Consider the following 25,700-nt stretch of genomic DNA (forward strand, 5'->3'; position numbering starts at 1 on the left):
ACCCTCTTTTTGGACTGAACGATCGAATATTCCCCTATTCCTTCTTATTTTAATTTTAACTGATTGTATTCTATATGGAATAAGAGGAGAAGAAAAGCATTCCACGACCTCCCGAGGGTCTGTTAAAAAAAAAAGAAAGCTCTTCCTTGAATTTACTTTATTTTTATTCCTTTTTCGAACTCCAACCAAAGTAGATTCGAAGACGAGTCACTTCAATTATCCTTTTAAGTTCTATTCTATCTTCTGTCTTTCCCTATTTCATCTCGTAAAGTTCCACGCTCGCAGTTTGGTCAAGAAAGTTAGACCTAATCCAACAAACAAGACAAGGATTAATTACGAATTATGAAAGGATAAATTTCACATATATATACTTGTCCTTGTATTGTGTCAGTATGAGAATATCCTTCCTAAATTATTTATCCAAACCTATTGATCATTAACTTAGATTTTCCCAAGATTTTGGCTGCTATTCCGAATTACTCTATTATTCCGAAGCCAAGGAAAATAAATAGAACCTACAAAAAAGGGGTTTTCTATTGACGCCTTGAATAACATATAGCTTACCTATAGACAAAAAAAAGTAATTATGTTTCGGAACCAGGCAAAACCAGATTGCTGTGCCATAGGAAGGATAGCTATACTAATTCGGTATACTCAAAATACACCTTTGGTACAAAATTGACAATCTCACAAGGATGAAATATCAGTAATTTTCTATTTACTGGTTGATCCCATCTTTTACGGAATCAATTCCTTTTTTGAATGTACAAAAATTTTGGGAGTTCAGCATGTCTGGAAGCACGGGAGAACGTTCTTTTGCTGATATTATTACCAGTATTCGATACTGGGTTATTCATAGCATTACTATACCTTCCCTATTCATTGCGGGTTGGTTATTTGTCAGTACGGGTTTAGCTTATGACGTGTTTGGAAGTCCTAGGCCAAACGAATATTTCACGGAAAGCCGACAAGGAATTCCGTTAATAACCGACCGTTTTGATTCTTTAGAACAACTCGATGAATTTAGTAGATCCTTTTAGGAGGCCCTCAATGACCATAGATCGAACCTATCCTATTTTTACAGTGCGATGGCTGGCTATTCACGGACTAGCTGTACCTACTGTTTTTTTCTTGGGATCAATATCAGCAATGCAGTTCATCCAACGATAAACCAAATTCCAACTATAGAACTATGACACAATCAAACCCGAATGAACAAAATGTTGAATTGAATCGTACCAGTCTATACTGGGGTTTATTACTCATTTTTGTACTTGCTGTTTTATTTTCCAATTACTTCTTCAATTGAGAGAAAGAAAGAGACTAATAAGAATTCTCTTATCCCATTTGGAAAGATACCATCCTTATAACTACCCATGACTGTTTTTGTCTCTAGCATGACCAATTGATAAAATGTGGAGGAAAGTAGGGGAAATGGCCGATACTACTGGAAGAATTCCTCTTTGGCTGATAGGTACTGTAGCTGGTATTCCTGTGATTGGTTTAGTAGGTGTTTTCTTTTATGGTTCATATTCTGGATTGGGTTCATCTCTATAGTAATCGGAGGGACCAGATTGTAAACATGAAAAAGTAGGAGCTTAGCGGGTCCTTACCCCCTTTATCTGATTAGAGCGGAAAGGACCCGCGGAATTTTTACTCTTATAACGCGAATTGAATCTATTCGATTCACTCTTATGAAGCAACAAGAAAAAGAGATCACTCGAGGATCCAATATCTTATTCCACAAAGGAAGTATCCTGAAAATCCTTGATTTAGTTTCGAGTAATAAACTAATAAAACCTTAATCAAAACTATTCAACTAGCCTAAAAATAAAAAAAAAACCTTCAATGGAAGAGTTTACTTTTTTTTGCAAAATTTCTGTAAGTTTGAAGTTAAACTTAATTAAACAAGCCAAGCAATTCTATTTGCTTACAATCACAAGAAATTTGTCCCCCGCCATATTTTCTTCCCCTCTGTTTGTCCACTACCTCGGCTAAACCTAAGCAAAAGAAAAAGAGGCCCAAGAGACAGACCCGAATAAAGAAGAAATAGTAAAGTAATCTTTGACGAATTAGGAAGAAAAAGGATTCTTATTTTGATACAAGAAGAATCGGCACAAGAAAAAGCCTTTTTCTTGTGCCGAATAGACGATTAAGAAGACCTGCAATCCCTCGAAAGAAATTTAAATTTTATTGTTCTCGCCTTTGCCTTGGATTCTCTTCTTTTGCATGAGATATAAATAAGGAATTCCAGACATCTCGTAAACAAAAAAAAGTCTAAACAAAAAAAGGATTTCCAAAAAAGATCATAGATAATTCTAGCAATTGCCAATAAATCGAGGCTTTTTACCAACTTGATGGTAAGAAATTCCGGGACCTAGAAATTCATTTCGTACAATTGAACCTTTTCAAACTGTTTCTTTTTGAGAACCAAAAAAACTTGTGCCAAAATAACGGATGCGAAGAAGAACAAAAGGCCTTGGACACGTAATGGATCCTGAAGCACGATTTCTGCGTCCCCCTGACCAAAACCTCCCACATTAGGATTGCTTGTTAATGGTTGATCAATCTTGATGGATTCCCCCTCTGAAACAAGAAGTTCTGGTCCGGGAGGTATAATATCAATCACTTGGCGTCCATCTGATGCATCAACTATGGATATTTCATACCCCCCTTTTTCTTTACGTAGTATTTTTCTTACTATACCTGTTGACGTAGCATTATAGACTGTATTGTTACTCTTGCTACCATCAGGATAGATCTGTCCTCTTCCTCGGTTTCCCCCTACATATATAGGATATTTTAAGAAATGAGCATCTTTCTTCGTAGCAGGATCAGGGGAAAGAATGGGAAAGACAATTTCACTATATTTCTTACCGGGAACAGGGCCTATCACAAGAATATTTTTTTTATCGGGACGATAACTCTGAAAAGCAAGATTTCCTATCTTTTCTTTTAACTCAGGGGAAATACGGTCGGGCGGCGCTAATTCAAATCCCTCGGGCAAAATAAGAACAGCACCTACATTCAACCCTCCCTTTTTTCCATTAGCAAGAACTTGTTTCAATTGCATATCATAAGGAATTCGAAGAACTGCTTCAAATACAGTATCGGGAAGCACAGCTTGGGGAACTTCAATATCGACGGGCTTGCTAGCTAAATGGCAATTGGCACATACAATTCGCCCAGTTGCTTCTCGTGGGTTTTCATAACCCTGCTGCGCAAAAATGGGATATGCATTTGAAATAGATGTCCGAGTTATTACGTATATCATGATCGATACAGAAATCGATCGAGTTATCTGTTCCTTTACCCAAGAAAAAGTATTTCTATTTTCCATGTCCAATCACAGATCCCAGAATTTCTACAATAAATTAGATAGGTAGCTAAGCTAATCTAGTTCCCTATACACGAATTTGTTGGCATTCTACTGCAACAGTTGTACTGCAATGATGAATACCTTAAAGCAGGTATAAATAGAAAGAATTTTGGTAAAATGGAAAAGGGCTTTCTTTCTAAAGAAAGATGCTAATTTGATTAATATTAATATCGGGAGATCAAATGAATTTATGCTTCACTAATTGAATGATAAATGACTACAAGCGAAGGAGATAGACGGTTTAAACAAAAAAAGACCCAAAATTTCAAACATGTATCTAGAATTACTGGAAAACTACAAACAAAAATAGTGAAAATAAGCTCATTAGGAGCCCATCCAAAATCGTTATAGACCCAACGAATTACTAGTTCCCAACCACGGGTGGAGTGAAATCCAACAAAAAAATCAGTAACTAAAAGAATAAAAAAAGCTTTTATTGAGTCATTTAAATTATAGAAGAATTCCTGAACCCAAGAATTCAAAATGACAAGTTCCTCTTTACCCAGAAAAAAAGAACCACTTAGAATAGCCAAACAGATTATATTTGTCGAGAAATGCAAAATGATATGGAGATGATCCTCATTATTTATTTTGACCCATTGTATTATTTCCTTGTGTATTCCTGTAGGAGGTTTTTGTACATGTGTCTTTAGTTTCCCTTTTATCATCTCGTCCAAGAGAGAAAGTTCTTCTAATTCTATGAATCTTTCTAGAATCCTTTTCTCTTGAATATCAGTTAAGAGAGTTTCGGATTGCCTGGTATTCCACCAATTCTTAATCCAAAGTTCCAGACATTTGTTAAATGAGGAAGAGACCCCCCAAGGCAAAAGTACGATAAATACAAGATATAGTAAAGAAGGCAATGCTTTCTTTTTTTTCATTTTTGATCTGTAAATGGAGTTGTTAATGAATATGCTTCATTCGCTGACTCTATTCCATTCCCTGACTCTATATGATGATATTTCTATTTCATGATATTTCTATTTCTTTGAAGCAAAAACTCTATAGGTTTGATACCCTGTATCTATTCTTCTTTTTTGTATATTAGTGGAATTTCAGTGCATTGGGTTCTTTCTTAGATCTAGATGGAATGAAATAGTGAAATAGAATAAAAAAAGCCCTTTCGGGTGAAAATGGAAGAGAAGAATAGTATGCAATATATCTAACTTCGACAAAAAAAATTTAAAATAATTTTATCTTATCCTCGTTTGTTCCTTCCTTTAGATAAATACTTAAAAATCCCCTTACAATAACAAATCCAATTTCGAAGGGACTTCCTCCCCATGTTGAGAAAACTTTTCTTCTTCCAATTTATCTTTTCTTCATTCAATTCAGTTCAAAAAAGATACCTCAAAATACTTCAATTGGTACGCGCAAGAAATAGGCCAATTCGGCAGCTTTTTGTTCAATTTCTCGTGGAGTAAAAAACTTATCATCAGTACGAGTCAAGGGAATGATCCCCTGGCCCCGGATTTCCATATAAAGAATACGACGAGGATAAAGACCCTCTTTAACCTGAATTCTAATTGATTGGATATCCCGCATAAGGAATCGAAGGAAGACGCGACGTTTTATTCCAGGGAATCCCCAACGAAAAATGCAAACTATTCCCTCTTTTCTATCGAATCGGTCATAACCACTACCTACATTCCACAAAATAGTACACCACAGGTAGGAGCTAATGAATAGGCCTGCGATTCCGTAGAAAGACATCACGACCCCCTGCGGAAAAAAAAGAATTTCTTGAGATGGAAGTATAGATATAATATTCTTACCAAGATAACTGGAAGTCCCAACCAATAAGAATCCTAGTGAACCTAGAAAAAGAATACAGGCCCAGAAAAAATTACTCCTTTTTCGAGAACCTTTTAGAAGTTCTACCCATATGTGTTCTGATCGCCAATTCATATTAGATATACTAAATCCAGCAGCGGTCGATTGAAATTGAGAGAATAAGCTAAATAATTTTGCCTTTACTTTTTTTGATTCTGAAATCGCCTTCAGCAACTAGTACTCCTGTGAAATAATAGGTTAGATACATTGACTTTCTATTCAAAAAATATTCGTTGATTCAATTAAAATAAATAAAAAAAAACTCGCTATACCAAGCTCTGCATATTCATGCATTTATGCTCGTAGCCTATATCTGCATCCATAGCCGTTTTTCATTTGTGTGTAGAAAGTGTGTGTAGAAAAAGTCACATACCCTACCATATTATATTACTTACACTAAAAAATACTAGACAATCTTTTTTTTTTGCACATAAAGAAATAAAGAAGTCATTGCAATTGCCGGAAATACTAAGCCTACTAAAGGCACGAAAATAGAAGGTAAGTTTAAATCCGTCATGGAATAGGTGTCTCAATTCAAATTTACTATTTCTATCTAGTCGAAAAATATCTTAAGATTCTTATGATATAATTAAGTATATCTATTATAAGGAATATTGACTATTGTATTTTTTTAGTTTGCAAAATATTCTGTAAAAAAAATGATAAGGATAATAAGAAAATTCCAAAAAAGGAGAACTAATTAAAAAGATTTTTTTTATTTTCCCATCCTCATGGCCTTTCTATCTTTCTAATCTAATTTGAAATTGGATTCAAAAGAAAGCGACTAGAATTTACTTCCTGCATACATACTTCTCTAGAAGCGCATACAATAATGCGTGGTAAAGGCAGAAAAATAGTATATTCAATCAAAATCAAAGGGCAAATTATCTTACCTACTATAGATCCCCTACTACCCTCTTAAGATCCCCTACTACCCTCTTAAGATCCCCCCTACTACCCTCTTAGACTTTTAAAGGCGATATACCACCCAAAGAAAGGGTATGAAAATGCCGGGTGGTGTTAGCTTTTCGACGAAGACCCGTCCTGTGCCGCGAAGTCCTGTTAGTAAGACCCCGCGCAATAATGGATTATAGAAGAATAGTATTCAAAATACTGCTCTGGACGCATATAGTAGCATTGCGATTCCTAATCTTTTTTATTTATGAATATGAACAGAAAAAATTCATTGTATCGTTGGGTCGGAGCGGAGGTTTGGTCCAGAAAAATTAGGAACAAAACGTCTACTCTACCACACTGAAGTCTATAGCGCTGTATTTCCACGAAAGTATAATTCTTACCATCAGGATACGCTCCTTTCAACGTCTCTCCGATGGGTCCAGGTTCTATGTCCAATCCCAAATCAAGGATTTCTCGCTCTTGATCGGAGTCATAAACTAAAACTACCTTTTTATCCTTTTTATTAAGGTTATAGAAAACTTCCTTATCTAGTTCTAGCATGTTGACTCACGATTACGCCTGTTAAAAGTTTCAAACGTCCTCTTTTTTGAAATTGAAAGAGAGTCTTATAAAAAGGTCTAACTTCCAAACTATGTCTTTTTTCATTCATTCTCCTTTAGTTTTTTTCTCTATCTAGAAGTGGAATAGAATAACCCGGTTGAAGGGTAATGATCATACGTCTGTAATGCATTGTACGGCCCAGAATAGGTCCTATTCTTCTACCTTTTCCAGGTAGTCGATGGCTATTCACAGCTACCACCTTAATCCAAAGAAGAGTTTGAACCAATGCTTTATTTCTGTCTTAGTGAATCCCGATTCGACATTAAAAGTATATTGATTCTTTCCCAATAAACGAAGACTTTTTTCTGTAAATACTGCGTATTTGATTCCATTATCATATGATACTACTATATTTTATTATTTTCTTTTTATTTCTTTATTGTATTATACCTTAATATATATATATATTCTAGATATATAGAATAGACGAATCTCGATTTGTCAAGTCTCATGATCATATCATGATCTATTTTTATTCGGCTCAATCTTTTTTATAAAAAAAAAGATTGAGCCGAGTTTAATTGCAATCAATTAGAAGAATAAAGAAGAATTACTGCATTTCATAACTTATTTTTTTCTCTTTTTATTTCGTTTATTTTTTTTTAGACCTTCTTATCGATAGTATCTACCGGCTCGAACTCGAATTTGATCGCCTTCCATACTTCACAAGCTGCGGCTAGTTCAGGACTCCATTTGCAAGCTGCTCGGATAATTTCATTACCTTCGCGAGCAAGATCACGCCCTTCGTTACGAGCTTGTACACAAGCTTCTAAAGCCACTCGATTAGCTGCTGCACCAGGTGCATTCCCCCAAGGATGTCCTAAAGTTCCTCCACCAAATTGTAATACAGAATCGTCCCCAAAGATTTCGGTCAGAGCTGGCATATGCCAAACATGAATACCACCTGAAGCTACCGGTATAACACCTGGCATGGATACCCAGTCCTGAGTGAAAAAGATACCGCGAGCACGATCTTTTTCAATAAAATCATCGCGCAATAAATCAACAAAACCTAAAGTCATTTCGCGTTCCCCTTCTAACTTACCTACTACTGTACCGGAGTGGATATGATCTCCCCCAGACATACGCAATGCTTTAGCTAATACACGGAAATGCATACCATGATTTTTCTGTCTATCAATAACTGCATGCATTGCACGGTGAATGTGAAGAAGTAAGCCATTGTCGCGGCAATAGTGAGCCAAAGTAGTATTTGCGGTGAATCCCCCGGTTAAGTAGTCATGCATTACAATAGGAACCCCTAATTCTCTCGCAAATACAGCTCTCTTAATCATTTCTTCACATGTACCCGCAGTCGCATTCAAGTAATGCCCCTTGATTTCACCGGTTTCGGCCTGTGATTTATAAATAGCTTCGGCACAAAAGACAAAACGGTCTCTCCAGCGCATAAATGGTTGTGAGTTTACGTTTTCATCATCTTTGGTAAAATCAAGTCCACCACGTAGACACTCATAACACGCTCTACCATAATTTTTTGCGGATAATCCCAATTTTGGTTTAATAGTACATCCCAATAAAGGACGGCCATACTTGTTCAACTTATCTCTTTCAACTTGGATACCATGAGGCGGGCCTTGGAAAGTTTTTGAATAAGTAGGGGGAATTCGTAGATCCTCCAAACGTAGAGCACGTAGGGCTTTGAACCCAAATACGTTACCCACAATGGAAGTAAACATGTTAGTAACGGAACCCTCCTCAAATAGGTCTAATGGATAAGCTACATAACAGATCCATTGGCTGTCTTCCCCAGCAACAGGCTCGATGTGATAGCATCGTCCTTTGTAACGATCAAGACTGGTAAGTCCATCAGTCCAAACAGTTGTCCATGTACCAGTAGAAGATTCGGCAGCTACTGCAGCCCCTGCTTCTTCGGGCGGAACCCCAGGCTGAGGACTTACTCGGAATGCTGCCAAGATATCAGTATCCTTAGTTTCATACTCTGGGGTGTAGTAAGTCAATTTATAATCTTTAACACCAGCTTGAAATCCAACACCTGCTTTAGTTTCTGTTTGTGGTGACATAAGTCCCTCCCTACAACTCTTGAATTAAGAATTCTCACAATAACAGGGTCTACTCGATGTTAATTAGGCGTAAATGAAACTTTAGCAAAAATCTCGTAAAACAAAAAGGATATTCAATTAATATAATATCAACTCATTAAAGAAAATTGAGGGCATGCTTAGGTTAATGAATATGTTTCATTCATATATAATGCGTACACCCTGTGTATGTTCTATCCTATAGGAATTCCACTATAGGAATTCGATAGGAATTGAGTTGTTGTTATGGTAAGTTAACACGGTTCGTTATTAAACCATGGATTTGATTTACCAAATCCATCATTATTGTATACTCTTTGATAGGTATAGCGCAACCCAAATTAATCCCTAATCCTTATTTTACAAGTTCTTAATAGGTCTCTTTTCTTATTTGGAATGCAAATACCTAACTAAATACTAATAAAATTCTTTGTTGACAGCAATCTATGCTTCACAGTAGTATATATTTTGTATATCGAAGTCCTAGATAGGAAAGTAGAGTAGGCACAGATCCTCCACAAAAGGCAAAATGTATATGAAAAAAAGATTGATTGAACTTTCCAACGGACTCATTCCATGAGTAAACGATTGAATGGGATTCGCTTGGGCAACGAAATCAAGTCCTGGTCCCCTTTTCTCTCTTATTGAATTAACTAATTCATTTCCTTTTTACTTTTGGATTTTTTTTGATTTGATTTGGCATTATTCAACAATAAAAAAAGAAAAATTTCGACAAATTCCTTTTTTTTAATTATGTGATAATTATGAGAACCAATCCTACTACTTCTCGTCCCGGGGTTTCCACAAGTGAAGAAAAAAGTACAGGTCGTATCGATCAAATTATTGGACCCGTGCTGGATGTCACTTTTCCCCCGGGCAAGTTACCTTATATTTATAACGCTTTAGTAGTCCAGAGTAGAGACACTGCCGATAAGCAAATTAATGTGACTTGTGAGGTACAACAATTATTAGGAAATAATCGAGTTAGAGCTGTAGCTATGAGTGCTACGGACGGGTTGATGAGAGGAATGGAAGTGATTGACACGGGAGCTCCTCTCAGTGTTCCGGTCGGTGGAGCTACTCTCGGACGAATTTTCAACGTTCTTGGGGAGCCTGTTGACAATTTGGGTCCTGTAGATAGTAGTGCAACGTTCCCTATTCATAGATCTGCGCCTGCCTTTATCGAGTTAGATACGAAATTATCCATCTTTGAAACAGGTATTAAGGTCGTCGATCTTTTAGCTCCTTATCGACGTGGAGGAAAAATAGGACTATTTGGGGGGGCTGGAGTAGGTAAAACAGTACTGATCATGGAATTAATCAATAACATTGCTAAAGCTCATGGGGGCGTATCCGTATTCGGTGGAGTAGGGGAACGGACTCGTGAAGGAAATGATCTTTATATGGAAATGAAGGAATCCGGAGTAATTAATGAAAAAAATATTGAAGAATCAAAGGTAGCTCTAGTCTATGGCCAAATGAATGAACCACCGGGAGCTCGTATGAGAGTTGGTTTAACTGCCCTAACTATGGCAGAATATTTCCGAGATGTTAATAAGCAAGACGTGCTTTTATTTATCGATAATATCTTTCGTTTTGTTCAAGCAGGATCAGAGGTATCCGCTTTATTAGGGAGAATGCCCTCCGCAGTGGGTTATCAACCTACTCTTAGTACAGAAATGGGTTCTTTGCAAGAAAGAATTGCTTCTACTAAAAAGGGATCTATAACTTCGATTCAAGCAGTTTATGTACCTGCGGACGATTTGACCGACCCTGCCCCTGCCACAACATTTGCACATTTGGATGCTACTACCGTACTTTCCAGAGGATTAGCTTCCAAGGGTATTTATCCAGCAGTAGATCCTTTAGATTCAACATCAACTATGTTACAGCCTCGGATCGTTGGCAACGAACATTATGAAACTGCGCAAAGAGTTAAGGAAACTTTACAACGTTACAAAGAACTTCAGGACATTATCGCAATTCTTGGCTTGGATGAATTATCGGAAGAGGATCGTTTAACTGTAGCAAGAGCAAGAAAAATTGAGCGTTTCTTATCACAACCGTTCTTTGTGGCAGAAGTTTTTACTGGTTCTCCAGGAAAGTATGTTGCTCTTGCGGAAACTATTAGGGGATTTCAACTAATCCTTTCCGGAGAATTAGACGGCCTACCTGAACAGGCTTTTTATTTGGTGGGTAACATCGATGAAGCTAGCACGAAAGCTATAACCTTAGAAGAGGAGAACAAATCGCAGAAATGAAATTAAATCTTTATGTACTGACTCCTAAGCGAATTATTTGGGATTGTGAAGTGAAAGAAATCATTTTATCCACGAATAGTGGCCAAATTGGCGTATTACCAAACCACGCCCCTATTAACACAGCAGTAGATATGGGTCCTTTGAGAATACGCCTCCTCAACGACCAATGGTTAACGGCGGTTCTGTGGAGCGGTTTTGCGAGAATAGTTAATAATGAGATCATCATTTTAGGAAATGATGCGGAACTGGGTAGTGATATTGATCCGGAAGAAGCTCAAAAGGCACTTGAAATAGCCGAAGCTAACTTGAGTAAAGCTGAGGGTACGAAAGATTTGGTTGAAGCGAAGCTCGCTCTCAGACGAGCTAGGATACGAATCGAGGCTGTCAATTGGATTCCCCCATCCAATTGAAGACAATCCAGTGGTTTATAGTTGATACAAAGAAAAAGGGAAGAGGGGTAGAAAAAGTTATTAGATAGCGAAGCGAAGTAAGTCCAATGCTATCTAGTAATTTTTCTACCTACTTACCTACTATTGGATTTGAACCAATGACTCCCGCCGTATGAAAGCAATACTCTAACCACTGAGTTAAGTAGGCAATTTATCACCACAAAGGAAGACCCATTACTTCGATCGATTATATATTGAATCCCTTTTCTAAGCAATACCGCTCTGTTATTGGTCTGTTATATACTAAATACTAAACTAAATACTAAACAGATACAGATCAAAGGGATATCCTCTGGCATTAGAAAATATTCATCTTGACAAGAAATTCTCTATATGTTAAGATATCTCTGATAAGGGCTATAGCTCAGTTCGGTAGAGCAACTCGTTTACACGTGCGCCAATGCTTTTCAAAGGAGCTTATTATGCAATGAACATAATCGATCTTATTGCAAAATCAATGTCTTACTTCATAGATTCGAGAGAATAGGAGAACAGTAGCCTGACAAACAGTCGGTTCAGTCCGATTCAGGTGCCAATTCAGGTGCCTAATCAAATAGAACCCTTATGGATTTGCTAGTTGATAAGGTAAATATCCAGCCCACTAAATGCTAGGCGTAATGAGGATAAGGGCCTCCAAAAAACTTCTTTTCGTTCTATGAACTTTAAGGTGTATGAAGTCTCATAGTTAACTCTTGCAGTGGAACGATAGAGACTCCATTTCACTTAGGTTGATTTAATTTAGACCAGAGGCAGACCTAAGTCAAGGTAATCCTCCTTTGAAACACTTTGGTATTGCTCCTAGATAGATCATAATACAAAAAATCAATCAGAGCACAGGGAGCCATCTCATTATCTTTCCGTAAAGAAAAACTATGGTGGACTAACTGATCTTTAAATCAGTTTATGAAAGAGCCCAATGCAAAAAAATGCATGTTGGGTCTTTGAAACAGTTCAAATCATTTCGATAATAATCCGTTTGATCTGTTTTACCGAGAAGGTCTACGGTTCGAATCCGTATAGCCCTAATATGCCCTTTTTTCTATTTTAGGATCTCTATCCTATGTTTTCTTTAGTTTAGTATAGTTTTCATTTTCGCATTAGTATTTGTTTATAGACTGGATAGGCGCCTGCGACATAGAATAGAGATAAAAGCATTACCAAAGGCTCATTCATCGAAAATCAAAATCATACAGACAGGAAAAGAAAAACGAAAAATAGAAAAAATAAAGTAAAGAGTAAATAAGAAAACAGAATATTCTGTCTCATAGTTCTGAAATAGAGTTCTTTATTTTTATTTTTATAGTATTACTTCTCATTATACTGCATAGATTAGTCCTACTATCTTAATTAGGTTCTAATTATTCTAATTAGTAGTATTCTCATTTTTATTTAATAGTCTCTTATTATTATTAAATAGTAAATAAAGGATAGAGCTATTCTTTTTTTATAGAGATTCTAGAGAAAGCGAGACAAAGTGAAACGATAAAGTTTTCTTTATATAAGAATTAGATCTACATACACCATATCTAAATAGAATGGAAATCCAAAAGAAAGGGAGTTGGGATTCCATTGGATGAATCTTTAAAGAAGATGCAGCACAGAGGAAACAAAGGCTAAACTAAGCGCTTTTGTTTGAACAAAAAAGATTCTTGTTTCACCGAGGAAAAGAGAGAAGTTCTGGATAAATTGACAATGCTGAATTGAATTGACTAATTTAAGTTCCGCCTATTCCACATTAATGGGAGTACATTATGTTTCTGCTTCACGAATATGATATTTTTTGGACATTTCTAATAATAGCAAGCCTTATTCCTATTTTGGCATTTTCGATTTCAGGGCTTTTAGCCCCGGTTAGTGAAGGACCAGAGAAGCTTTCTAGTTATGAATCGGGTATAGAACCCATGGGAGGGGCTTGGGTACAATTCCGAATACGCTATTATATGTTTGCGCTCGTTTTTGTTGTTTTTGATGTGGAAACCGTCTTTCTATACCCTTGGGCAATGAGTTTCGACGTATTGGGTGTATCCGTTTTTATCGAAGCTTTGATTTTCGTGCTTATCTTAGTTGTCGGTTTAGTTTATGCATGGCGAAAAGGAGCCTTGGAATGGTCTTAACTGAATATTTAGACAAAAAAAAAGAAGGAAAAGATTCTATTGAGACAGTTATGAATTTGATTGAGTTTCCCTTACTTGACCAAACAAGTTCCAATTCTGTTATTTCAACTACACTAAATGATCTTTCGAATTGGTCAAGACTCTCCAGTTTATGGCCCCTTCTATACGGTACCAGTTGTTGTTTCATTGAATTTGCTTCATTAATAGGTTCACGATTCGATTTTGATCGTTATGGATTGGTACCAAGATCAAGTCCTAGGCAAGCAGACCTAATTTTAACAGCCGGTACGGTAACAATGAAAATGGCTCCGTCTTTAGTGAGATTATACGAGCAAATGCCTGAACCAAAATACGTCATTGCTATGGGAGCCTGTACTATTACAGGGGGAATGTTCAGTACGGATTCCTATAGTACTGTTCGGGGAGTTGATAAGTTAATTCCTGTGGATGTCTACTTGCCGGGCTGCCCTCCTAAACCGGAGGCAGTTATAGATGCCCTAACAAAACTTCGTAAGAAGATATCGCGAGAAATAGTTGAGGATCGAACTCTATCTCAAAATAAAAAAAGATGTTTTACTACCAGTCACAAGCTTTATGTTAGGCGCAGTACTCATACAGGAACTTATGAGCAAGAATTGCTCTATCAATCACCATCGACATTAGATATATCTTCTGAAACTTTTTTAAAATCCAAAAGTCCAGTACCTTCCTACAAATTAGTGAATTAGGAGGGGGGGGCTCTTTTGTGTAGAAAAAGAAAAAGCAGAGCAATCTTTCAAACTTGCATCCGAAATGGGAAATATTTATACAAAGAGGGAGAGATGAAGACAATGCAGCAGGGTTGGTTATCTAATTGGCTAGTCAAACATGAGGTGGTTCATAGATCTTTGGGCTTTGATCACCGAGGAATAGAGACTTTACAAATAAAAGCAGGGGATTGGGATTCCATTGCTGTCATTTTATATGTATATGGTTATAATTATTTACGCTCCCAATGTGCTTATGATGTAGCACCCGGTGGATCTTTAGCTAGCGTGTATCATCTTACAAGAATACAATACGGTATAGATAATCCAGAAGAAGTCTGCATAAAAGTCTTTGCCCAAAAGGATAATCCTAGAATTCCGTCTGTCTTCTGGATTTGGAGAAGTGCCGATTTTCAAGAACGCGAATCTTATGATATGGTGGGAATCTCTTATGATAATCATCCGCGCCTTAAACGTATCCTAATGCCTGAAAGTTGGATAGGCTGGCCCTTACGTAAGGACTATATAACCCCCAATTTTTATGAAATACAAGATGCTCATTGAATGATAAGAAATTCGTGCTCACTTATACAACACAACTCCAGATTTTATTCAAGTCAAGGAATATTTTTAGGTTCTTTTCCTAGATGAAACGGAATACCTATTTATAATTAATTCCTATTATACAAAAGCATTCCAGATAGACTGAGCCAAAAAAGGGTTTCATTTGGATTCCCCTATTTTGAAAATCACATATTAATTTCCTTCATATGAACAGAAAAATAGGATGACTCAAAGAAGTTCTCTACCAGGAACTTTGTATCGCGCACATGACTTAGCACAACTAGGAAAATAAGATAAGATAAAGATAAGCAAGACTAAAAAAATATTCGTCGGAATAGTGGAATACAAAATAAAGAAACGCAAAAAAATAAAGGGGAACCTAATCTCACCCCCTTCCTTATCATAAAGAAAGGGTATATTTTAAAACTTCTCTAAAAAGAAGTGCCTCTATATTTATATTATAGATTTATCCACTTAGATGAATAAATCATACTCTATCTATATTATATATTATTAATAAATATGTATCACAATCCATCTCGAGGTATTTGGATCAATACCTATTCGGTGGATCTTTTTTTTTCTCTGCCAGGAACCAGATTTGAACTGGTGACACGAGGATTTTCAGTCCTCTGCTCTACCAACTGAGCTATCCTGACCTTTTCTTGTGCATCATCCTAGTAGAGTATTTGTATCTATGTCAATTAAAAGGACTAAAAAATCAATTAAAGTATTTCAAATTCAAAATTTGAAAGGGGGGGGGGTAGCCCTATGCATTGTGCATGGTTTACTTAAATAATACTTAAAAATAGAGTGAATAACCAAGATTTCTTGCCGATACTCTAATAAAAAAGAAATCTATTCAATGAATAGGATAAGATCCATTGAGTTCTCTTCGCATTCCTTTCCTTTGTGAAAGAGTAGAATGAGAAAGCTAATGAATCTTAAACCCATTGATAAAAAGAAAAAAAAAGAGGATTTGGGGATAGAGGGACTTGAACCCTCACAACTTAAAAAGTCGACGGATTTTCCTTTTACTAGAAATTTCATTGTTGTCAGTATTGACATGTAGAATGGGACTCTCTCTTTGTCCTCGTCCGATTAATCCACTTTCTTTTTAAAAGTTCTCAAAACTTTGAATTTGAATTGAAGAATTTGATTATTCAATATTCGAATGGAGTGGATTCACAATAATTCAAAATAAAATTATGATATGAGTTTTTTATTTCATAATCATTTCGAATTTTATTTTGAAATTTTAAAAAAGATAAAGAACCTATATTATAATATGAGTTCTGTGATTAATCGTTTGCTATGTCAGTATCTATACGTGTTTATTAAATGTATAAAGTATAAAACCCCTCTTTCTCTAATTTAGAATTAGAAGGAATTCCACTAACAACACAACGTAATTAACTCGATTCGTTAGAACAGCTTCCATTGAGTCTCTGCACCTATCCTTTTCCTTTGTATTCTAGTTCGAGAATCCCTTCTCAAAACACGGATTTGGCTCAGGATTGCCCTTTTTTAATTCCAGGGTTTCTCTGAATTTGGAAGTTACCACTTAGCAGGTTTCCATACCAAGGCTCAATACAATCAAGTCCGTAGCGTCTACCGATTTCGCCATATCCCCACTTCCCTCTTCTTTGAGACCAGGATTCCTTGTGTAATTTCATCCATCTCTTAGTTTTTTTTTTGAATCATTGAGTTCATCACTCAACGTAGTCTAGCAGTTCAGTTCGACTCTATTTGAGAGACCCCGCTTGCTTATTGCAATTCTGAATTACATTGATTCTATCCTTGATGTATTTGCAATTCAATCCGAATCAATATATCCAAAACTTTTTATCTCCCCCACCTCCCGTCTTACTTTTTTATAGTATTCGAAATTATACTATAACGCTGGATATTTATTCTTTTTTTCTAATCAGAATTATCAATTTTATTTACTCTGACTTTATGTTCCCCTTAGTGAAATATTAATCCTCAAATTATTAACAAATAATAAAGTCTATAATGATCGAATGAAAATACCCATAAAGTCTATAATTTTCTTTTTAAATATCCTATAGTTAAGCATATCAAGCTAACTTTATCTTTAAGAAGTTTTAGTATTTTTTTATTTAGTATTTTTTTATAAGTAGAACTTCAAATTTAGAACTAGTTAATAGCTAAGAGTAATAACTAATATCTGAGATTTTACGGATTTCCTATACTATACCTATTTCTATTTGTTACACTATTTCCGTTATGTAAGCCCACTTAGCTCAGAGGTTAGAGCATCGCATTTGTAATGCGAGGGTCATCGGTTCAAATCCGATAGTCGGCTTTTTTTTTCTCTATCGATGTTCTACGAACAAGAATCTCTTTTTTTCCGAATTAAATGGAGAATCCAGGATCTTTTATGTTTTTTACCTTACTATTTTGCTAGATACAAAACAATAAAATAAATAATATATATACAAAAAATACAAAAAATACAGATTTTGATGAAATTCCATTTTTTGTGGTACTTTAGTTGATTTTACTCTGTTTATCCTGTAGTTTAATTCAGTTTTAATTTCGATGTATTCTGTAATGTAAATACAATGAAATTAATTGTGTAAAATGAAATTTCAATAAAAAAAAGGAGTCTTCATGTCCCGTTATCGAGGACCTCGTTTAAAAAAAATACGCCGTTTGGGAGCTTTACCAGGACTCACTAGAAAAACACCTAAATCCGGAAGTAATCTTAAAAAAAAATTCAATTCTGGGAAAAAGGAGCAATATCGTATTCGTCTTCAAGAAAAACAGAAATTGCGTTTTCATTATGGTCTGACAGAACGACAATTACTTAGATATGTACATATCGCTGGAAAAGCAAAAAGGTCAACAGGCCAGGTTTTACTACAATTACTTGAAATGCGTTTGGATAATATCCTTTTTCGATTGGGTATGGCTTCAACCATTCCTGGGGCCCGCCAATTAGTCAACCATAGACATATTTTAGTTAATGGCCGTATAGTCAATATACCAAGTTTTCGTTGCAAACCCCGAGATATTATTACTACGAAAGATAACCAAAGATCAAAAGGTCTGGTTCAAAATTATATTGCTTCATCGGACCCGGGGAAATTGCCAAGCCATTTGACGATTGACACATTGGAATATAAAGGACTAGTAAATAAAATCCTAGATAGGAAGTGGGTCGGTCTCAAAATAAATGAGTTGTTAGTTGTAGAATATTACTCTCGTCAGACTTGAACTTAATGAAAAAAGGAAAGGTTCATAGAATTTTCTTCCCCTTCCCCTTTCCCCGAACTAAATAGCCCTAAGACCATTACCATTAATTCGTATTTTCCCATCAACTAGCTAAAATTGATTAACCCTAGGATTAGGATCCTTTTTGCTTTTTTCCTCTATGTTTACATACCACAGTAATTTGCTATAGAGAATTTTTAATTTCTATTAAATAAAAATAAGATAATATAAGATATTATTACTGGAATAAATTGCTATTTGATTTGATACATTGTGATCCTTAACGTTGATGAATTAAGAAAAACGGAAAGAGAGGGATTCGAACCCTCGGTAAACAAAAGTCTACATAGCAGTTCCAATGCTACGCCTTGAACCGCTCGGCCATCTTTCCTACATAACTTATTATGGAAAATAAACTGAGTGAATAGCGAGTTTTCTTATTCCTGCAGTACAGGTACAACCGCAACCGCTCGGGGGTTCCCTAGTTCTATTGGAAAAATTCCTTTTGATCTAGGTGGAAGGATACAGGATTTTTTACTAGAAATTGCGCTCGCTATAAAATAAAAGTTTTAATTTAGGTTTTCCCGCAACTAAAGAAAAAGAGAATGCAAGAATTCTTCTTATTGCATAATAAAATAAAGAAACCTTAGAATTCCGTTTGCATAAGATACGCTACACCATTGAAATCAAAAATAGAGTATGAGACAATTAATAACTTTGAAAACACGAAATAGTTGATGACATAAGTTGTTGTTCAGAAATAGGAAAGTGGAATGAAATCCAGTCTTAGTCAAATATTGCATATCTCTTCGTGTCCAAGCAGAAGGAAAAGGATACAATTTGAGCTGAGCGGAAAATCCATATCTCTCTTATCCATTTAAAACATATGGATTTAGAGCATATGGATCAATCTATTTATAATTATAAGAATCGAATGTGTTTGTTTTTATGTTATTTTGTGAAGGAATGAAAACAATTCTATATAGAATGGCTTGGGAATTATGCCTAGATCCCGTGTAAATGGAAATTTCATTGATAAGACCTTCTCAATTATAGCCAATATTTTATTGCGAATAATTCCGACAACCTCAGGAGAAAAAAAGGCATTTACTTATTATAGAGATGGTGCGATTTGACTCTTTTTTTTTTTGCTTTTTTTTAGACCTACCTATACCTCAGTCTTAGGAAAAAGAAAAGGGGTTGGCATAGAGAGAACCAAATTTGTAAAGCAAGCAAACCCACGCTTCGGGAAGGTGAGGCGAACTAACAATTCCTTCCGTCGTGTATCCTCGATTGATGCGGCTTCAGATACTTCAATTGTAGATTTGAGTATTGAGCGAAAGGTTACACCTACAGGATATGGTATGGTATGGATTACAGGCCACTCTATTAGTATCCGTAGGCAGCATAGGGGAGAAAAGCACTACACCTAGAAATAGGAATCAACAAGAGAAAAACTTTGGTAGAAATTACCCCTTTCCTGATCGGTATCAGGGCTGGGAAGAATGGTTGGGATAACAAACAACCATCAGGTTTGTACTTTGGATACCCCTATAACCATCAAAGATCGTTGAAGTAGCTAATTCCTCTAAATAGGAGGCGTTGAGAACAAAGAAATTATTGGAGCTATCGTTTTCCTCTAGCATTAATAGAATTCATTGGTGTTAAGAAAAACCTCTTGTGGGAAGGTTGGCTAGAGATTTCTTGGAAAAATACCAGCCCCTTTCGGTTCATAATGAGACGGGACTAATTCTATTTTGATTCTATAGATTAAGATTATTTCGCTTAGTACTATTATGTACAGAAGGGAGGAGCCGTATGAGATGAAAACCTCATGTACGGTTTTGGAACGGAGATTTTTTGAATAGAATGAACGACCGTAACGGATGTTGGCTCAATCCGAAGGAAATTATGCGGAAGCTTTGCAAAATTATTATGAAGCTACGCGACTAGAAATCGATCCCTATGATCGAAGTTATATACTCTATAACATAGGCCTTATACACACAAGCAATGGAGAGCATACAAAGGCTTTGGAATATTATTTCCGGGCACTAGAACGAAACCCCTTCTTACCGCAAGCTTTTAATAATATGGCCGTGATCTGTCATTACGTGCGACTATCTCCACTATAGAAAGACAAAAAAAGAGAGGATCAAATTTTCTAGTAAATACTGGAAAAAAGGGCTTTCTACATAGGGATCGTAAAAACAACGATTTTTCCCTATCAGCTGTAGGAAGGAAGGACACTTCACGAGAATCAAAAAACGAAGAAAGTATGGCCTATACTACTACTCTATGGATAAAGTTTCTCAAATTGATAGAGAAAGCACCGTAAAGATCAATTAGTGAGCGACTGGGTCGATACAACTAAAAAAAACTGCTTACTTATCCCATGATATGGGGCAAAATTTAGGAATCCGCTTATGTAATAGAGCCGATCCACTAAGGGATTAAGCAGCGGTGTAGTATCAGATCCCAAAGATAGTAAGTTCTTTTTTCTTTCTTATGGAAAAAAGTCTTTTTCAAGGATTCTATAGAGATTTCATATATGAAACCGGGATAGTTACCTTTCAGAAAATTTGAACGAAGGCTCTATATCTATCTATGCTTCATTCTTCTGAAGGTGGGAAAAAAGATCAAACTAATTATTGAGAAAAATTAGGGTTTGAAACTTAGGTAATTAATTTCTTCTGCTTAACACAAGAACAAATTGGATCGATTTTTGATAAATCGAATTCAGTTAAGATAGGGGAAATTAAGATAGCAATTTCTGAGCCGTATGAGGTAGGAAACTCTCAAGTACGGTTCTAAGGGAAGGAACTGCCTATTCCGACCGAGGAGAACAGGCCATTCTAGAGGGTGATTCGGAAATTGCGGAAGCTTGGTTTGATCAAGCTGCTGAATATTGGAAACAAGCTATAGCGCTTACTCCGGGAAATTATATTGAAGCACAAAACTGGTTGAAGATTACGAAGCGCTTTGAATTTGAATAAGACCATGCTCCTTTTTTTTCCTAAAATGGATGGTTTGGTTGTTGATCCATTAATCAAATAAATTAGGTCGTAAGATCGAATCAAGAATTTCATTATATCCATTTCTTATACCTTCTATTTTATAAGATATTTCATAAGAATAAACCATAGGGATAGGGTCTAGAATAGAAGTAATAAAGTGAATAAAAAAAAGGGGGCCAATCTAAATATTGCTAATATATTAGAACCATCTTATTAATAATTCTAATGAGTTATCTTGGAATTTAGAATCAAATAAAAAATAAAAAACCCTATATTATGCTCAAGGAAAGTAGATATAGATAGGAGCTTATGCCCTAAAAAAAAATACACTAGTTTCTTAAATTTAAAATAAAAAAGATTTTTTCTTACGCCGAGAAATATTTGTTTTTTCAAGATAAACAATGTCCGTTAGGCACCTAACCTTTATGTCATAATAGATCCGAACACTTGCCTCGGATTGACTTTAATATATAATTGCTCCAGTGAATAACTAAAAAAAAAGAAGGGTGGTAGTATAGTAAAGAAAAGAACTAATCACAATATCTATCTTTCAAAATCTATCTTTCAAAATCTATCTTTCAAAGATTCACTAAAAAAAAAGACAGTTGGCGGGTCTCTTTGTATGTCTTGTCCGGAAAGAGGAGGAGTTAATGATTATTCGTTCGCCGGAACCAGAAGTAAAAATTGTTGTGGATAGGGATCCTGTAAAAACATCTTTTGAGGAATGGGCGAGACCCGGCCATTTCTCAAGAACACTAGCTAAGGGCCCTGATACTACCACTTGGATCTGGAACCTACATGCTGATGCTCACGATTTCGATAGTCATACTGGTGATTTGGAGGAGATTTCTAGAAAAGTTTTTAGTGCTCATTTCGGGCAACTTTCCATTATCTTTCTTTGGTTGAGTGGCATGTACTTTCATGGTGCCCGTTTTTCCAATTATGAAGCATGGCTAAGTGATCCTACTCACATTGGACCCAGTGCTCAGGTAGTTTGGCCTATAGTAGGGCAAGAAATATTGAATGGTGATGTAGGTGGGGGTTTCCGAGGAATCCAAATAACCTCTGGTTTTTTTCAGCTTTGGCGAGCATCTGGAATAACTAGTGAATTACAACTCTATTGTACTGCAATTGGTGCATTGGTTTTTGCAGCGTTAATGCTTTTTGCTGGTTGGTTCCATTATCACAAAGCCGCTCCCAAATTGGCCTGGTTCCAAGATGTAGAATCCATGTTGAATCACCACTTAGCGGGATTATTAGGACTTGGGTCTCTTTCTTGGGCGGGACACCAAATTCATGTATCTTTACCAATTAACCAATTTCTTGACGCTGGGGTGGATCCTAAAGAGATACCACTTCCTCATGAATTTATCTTGAATCGGGACCTTTTGGCTCAACTTTATCCTAGTTTTGCCGAAGGAGCAACCCCTTTTTTCACTTTAAATTGGTCCAAATACGCAGAATTTCTGACTTTTCGTGGAGGACTAGATCCAGTAACCGGTGGTCTCTGGCTGACCGATATTGCACACCATCATTTAGCTATTGCTATTCTTTTCCTAATCGCAGGTCATATGTATAGGACCAACTGGGGTATTGGCCATGGACTTAAAGATATTTTGGAGGCTCACAAGGGCCCATTTACAGGACAAGGCCATAAGGGTCTTTATGAAATCTTAACAACGTCATGGCATGCTCAATTATCTCTTAACCTAGCTATGCTAGGCTCTACAACCATTGTTGTAGCTCATCATATGTATTCTATGCCTCCCTATCCATACCTAGCTACTGACTATGGTACACAACTTTCCTTGTTCACACACCACATGTGGATTGGCGGATTTCTAATAGTCGGTGCTGCTGCACATGCAGCAATTTTTATGGTAAGAGACTATGATCCAACTACTCGATACAACGATCTATTAGATCGCGTCCTTAGACACCGCGATGCAATCATATCCCACCTTAACTGGGTATGTATATTTCTAGGTTTTCACAGTTTTGGCTTGTACATTCATAATGATACCATGAGTGCTTTAGGCCGTCCACAAGATATGTTTTCGGATACCGCCATACAATTACAACCTATCTTTGCTCAATGGGTACAAAATATCCATGCTACTGCGCCTGGCGTAACAGCTCCTGGTGCAACAACAAGTACTAGCTTAACGTGGGGAGGCGGCGAGTTAGTAGCAGTAGGTGGCAAAGTGGCTTTGTTACCGATTCCATTAGGAACCGCAGATTTTTTAGTCCATCACATTCATGCATTTACCATACATGTGACTGTATTAATACTTTTGAAAGGTGTTTTATTTGCTCGGAGTTCCCGTTTGATACCCGATAAAGCAAATCTAGGTTTTCGCTTTCCTTGCGATGGGCCTGGCCGAGGGGGAACATGTCAAGTATCTGCTTGGGATCATGTTTTCTTAGGTTTATTCTGGATGTACAATGCAATTTCGGTAGTCATTTTCCATTTCAGTTGGAAAATGCAGTCGGATGTTTGGGGTACCATAAGTGATCAAGGGGTGGTAACTCATATTACAGGGGGAAACTTTGCACAGAGTTCCATTACGATTAATGGGTGGCTTCGAGATTTCTTGTGGGCACAGGCATCGCAAGTCATTCAGTCTTATGGTTCTTCATTATCTGCATATGGTCTTTTTTTCTTAGGTGCTCATTTTGTCTGGGCCTTCAGTTTAATGTTTTTATTCAGCGGCCGTGGTTATTGGCAAGAACTCATTGAATCTATCGTTTGGGCTCATAACAAATTAAAAGTTGCTCCTGCTACTCAGCCTAGAGCCTTGAGCATTATACAAGGACGTGCTGTAGGAGTAACCCATTACCTTCTGGGTGGAATTGCCACGACATGGGCATTCTTCTTAGCGAGAATTATTGCAGTAGGATAGTGGCTAGGAGGATTTGAAAGGCATTATGGAATTAAGATTTCCCAGGTTTAGCCAAGGCTTAGCTCAGGACCCCACTACTCGTCGTATTTGGTTTGGTATTGCTACCGCACATGATTTCGAAAGTCATGATGATATTACTGAAGAACGTCTTTATCAGAACATTTTTGCTTCTCACTTTGGGCAATTAGCAATAATCTTTCTATGGACGTCCGGAAATCTGTTTCATGTAGCTTGGCAAGGAAATTTTGAATCATGGATACAGGATCCTTTACACGTAAGACCTATTGCTCATGCGATTTGGGATCCTCATTTTGGTCAACCCGCTGTGGAAGCCTTTACTCGAGGAGGTGCTGCTGGTCCAGTGAATATTGCTTATTCTGGGGTTTATCAGTGGTGGTATACAATAGGATTACGCACCAATGAAGATCTTTATACTGGAGCTCTTTTTCTATTATTTCTTTCTACGCTGTCCTTAATAGCGAGTTGGTTACATCTACAACCCAAATGGAAACCAAGCCTTTCGTGGTTCAAAAACGCGGAATCTCGTCTCAATCATCATTTGTCAGGACTTTTCGGGGTAAGTTCTTTGGCTTGGACAGGACATTTAGTTCATGTTGCTATTCCCGCATCCAGGGGGGAGTACGTTCGATGGAATAATTTCTTAGATGTATTACCCTATCCCCAGGGGTTGGGACCCCTTTTGACGGGTCAGTGGAATCTTTATGCCCAAAACCCTGATTCGAGTAATCATTTATTTGGTACCGCTCAAGGAGCGGGAACTGCCATTCTAACTCTTCTTGGGGGATTCCATCCACAAACACAAAGTTTGTGGCTGACTGATATGGCTCACCATCATTTAGCTATTGCATTTATTTTTCTCATTGCCGGTCACATGTATCGAACTAACTTCGGAATTGGGCACAGTATTAAAGATCTTTTAGAAGCGCATACTCCTCCGGGGGGTCGATTAGGGCGTGGGCATAAGGGCCTTTATGACACAATCAACAATTCGATTCATTTTCAGTTAGGTCTTGCTCTAGCTTCTTTAGGGGTTATTACTTCCTTAGTAGCTCAACATATGTACTCTTTACCTCCTTATGCATTCATAGCACAAGACTTTACTACTCAAGCTGCTTTATATACTCATCACCAATATATTGCGGGGTTCATCATGACAGGGGCTTTTGCTCATGGAGCTATTTTTTTCATTAGGGATTACAATCCGGAACAGAATGAGGATAATGTATTGGCAAGAATGTTAGACCATAAAGAAGCTATCATATCTCATTTAAGTTGGGCTAGCCTCTTTCTAGGATTCCATACCTTGGGCCTTTATGTTCATAACGACGTCATGCTTGCTTTTGGTACTCCAGAAAAGCAAATCTTGATCGAACCTATATTTGCCCAATGGATACAATCTGCTCATGGCAAGACGACATATGGGTTCGATATACTCTTATCTTCAACGAATGGCCCCGCTTTCAATGCGGGTCGAAGCCTATGGTTGCCCGGATGGTTGAATGCTGTTAATGAGAATAGTAATTCGCTTTTCTTAACAATAGGACCTGGGGATTTCTTGGTTCATCATGCTATTGCTCTAGGTTTGCATACAACTA

The 25,700-nt window shown here is 36.8% G+C and overlaps 1 protein-coding gene and 3 non-coding genes across 4 annotated transcripts; 2 read left to right on the top strand and 2 right to left on the bottom strand.

Moving 5' to 3' along the window:
- The first annotated feature begins 9,175 nt into the window (after positions 1-9,175).
- On the top strand, positions 9,176-18,759 carry LOC123419974 (ATP synthase subunit beta, chloroplastic). The gene has a single exon (XM_045107242.1). The coding sequence runs from the start codon at positions 9,555-9,557 to the stop codon at positions 11,049-11,051; it is 1,497 nt and encodes a 498-aa protein (XP_044963177.1). The 5' UTR covers positions 9,176-9,554; the 3' UTR covers positions 11,052-18,759.
- TRNAF-GAA lies at positions 15,511-15,583 on the bottom strand. The gene has a single exon. It is a non-coding gene; the product is annotated as a tRNA-Phe (tRNA).
- Positions 17,181-17,253, top strand: TRNAT-UGU. Its single transcript has one exon. It is a non-coding gene; the product is annotated as a tRNA-Thr (tRNA).
- TRNAS-GGA lies at positions 18,469-18,555 on the bottom strand. Its single transcript has one exon. It is a non-coding gene; the product is annotated as a tRNA-Ser (tRNA).
- Positions 18,760-25,700: the final 6,941 nt, after the last annotated feature.

This window comes from Hordeum vulgare, unplaced genomic scaffold, assembly GCF_904849725.1.
Source record: "Hordeum vulgare subsp. vulgare unplaced genomic scaffold, MorexV3_pseudomolecules_assembly, whole genome shotgun sequence".
NCBI lineage: Eukaryota > Viridiplantae > Streptophyta > Magnoliopsida > Poales > Poaceae > Hordeum > Hordeum vulgare.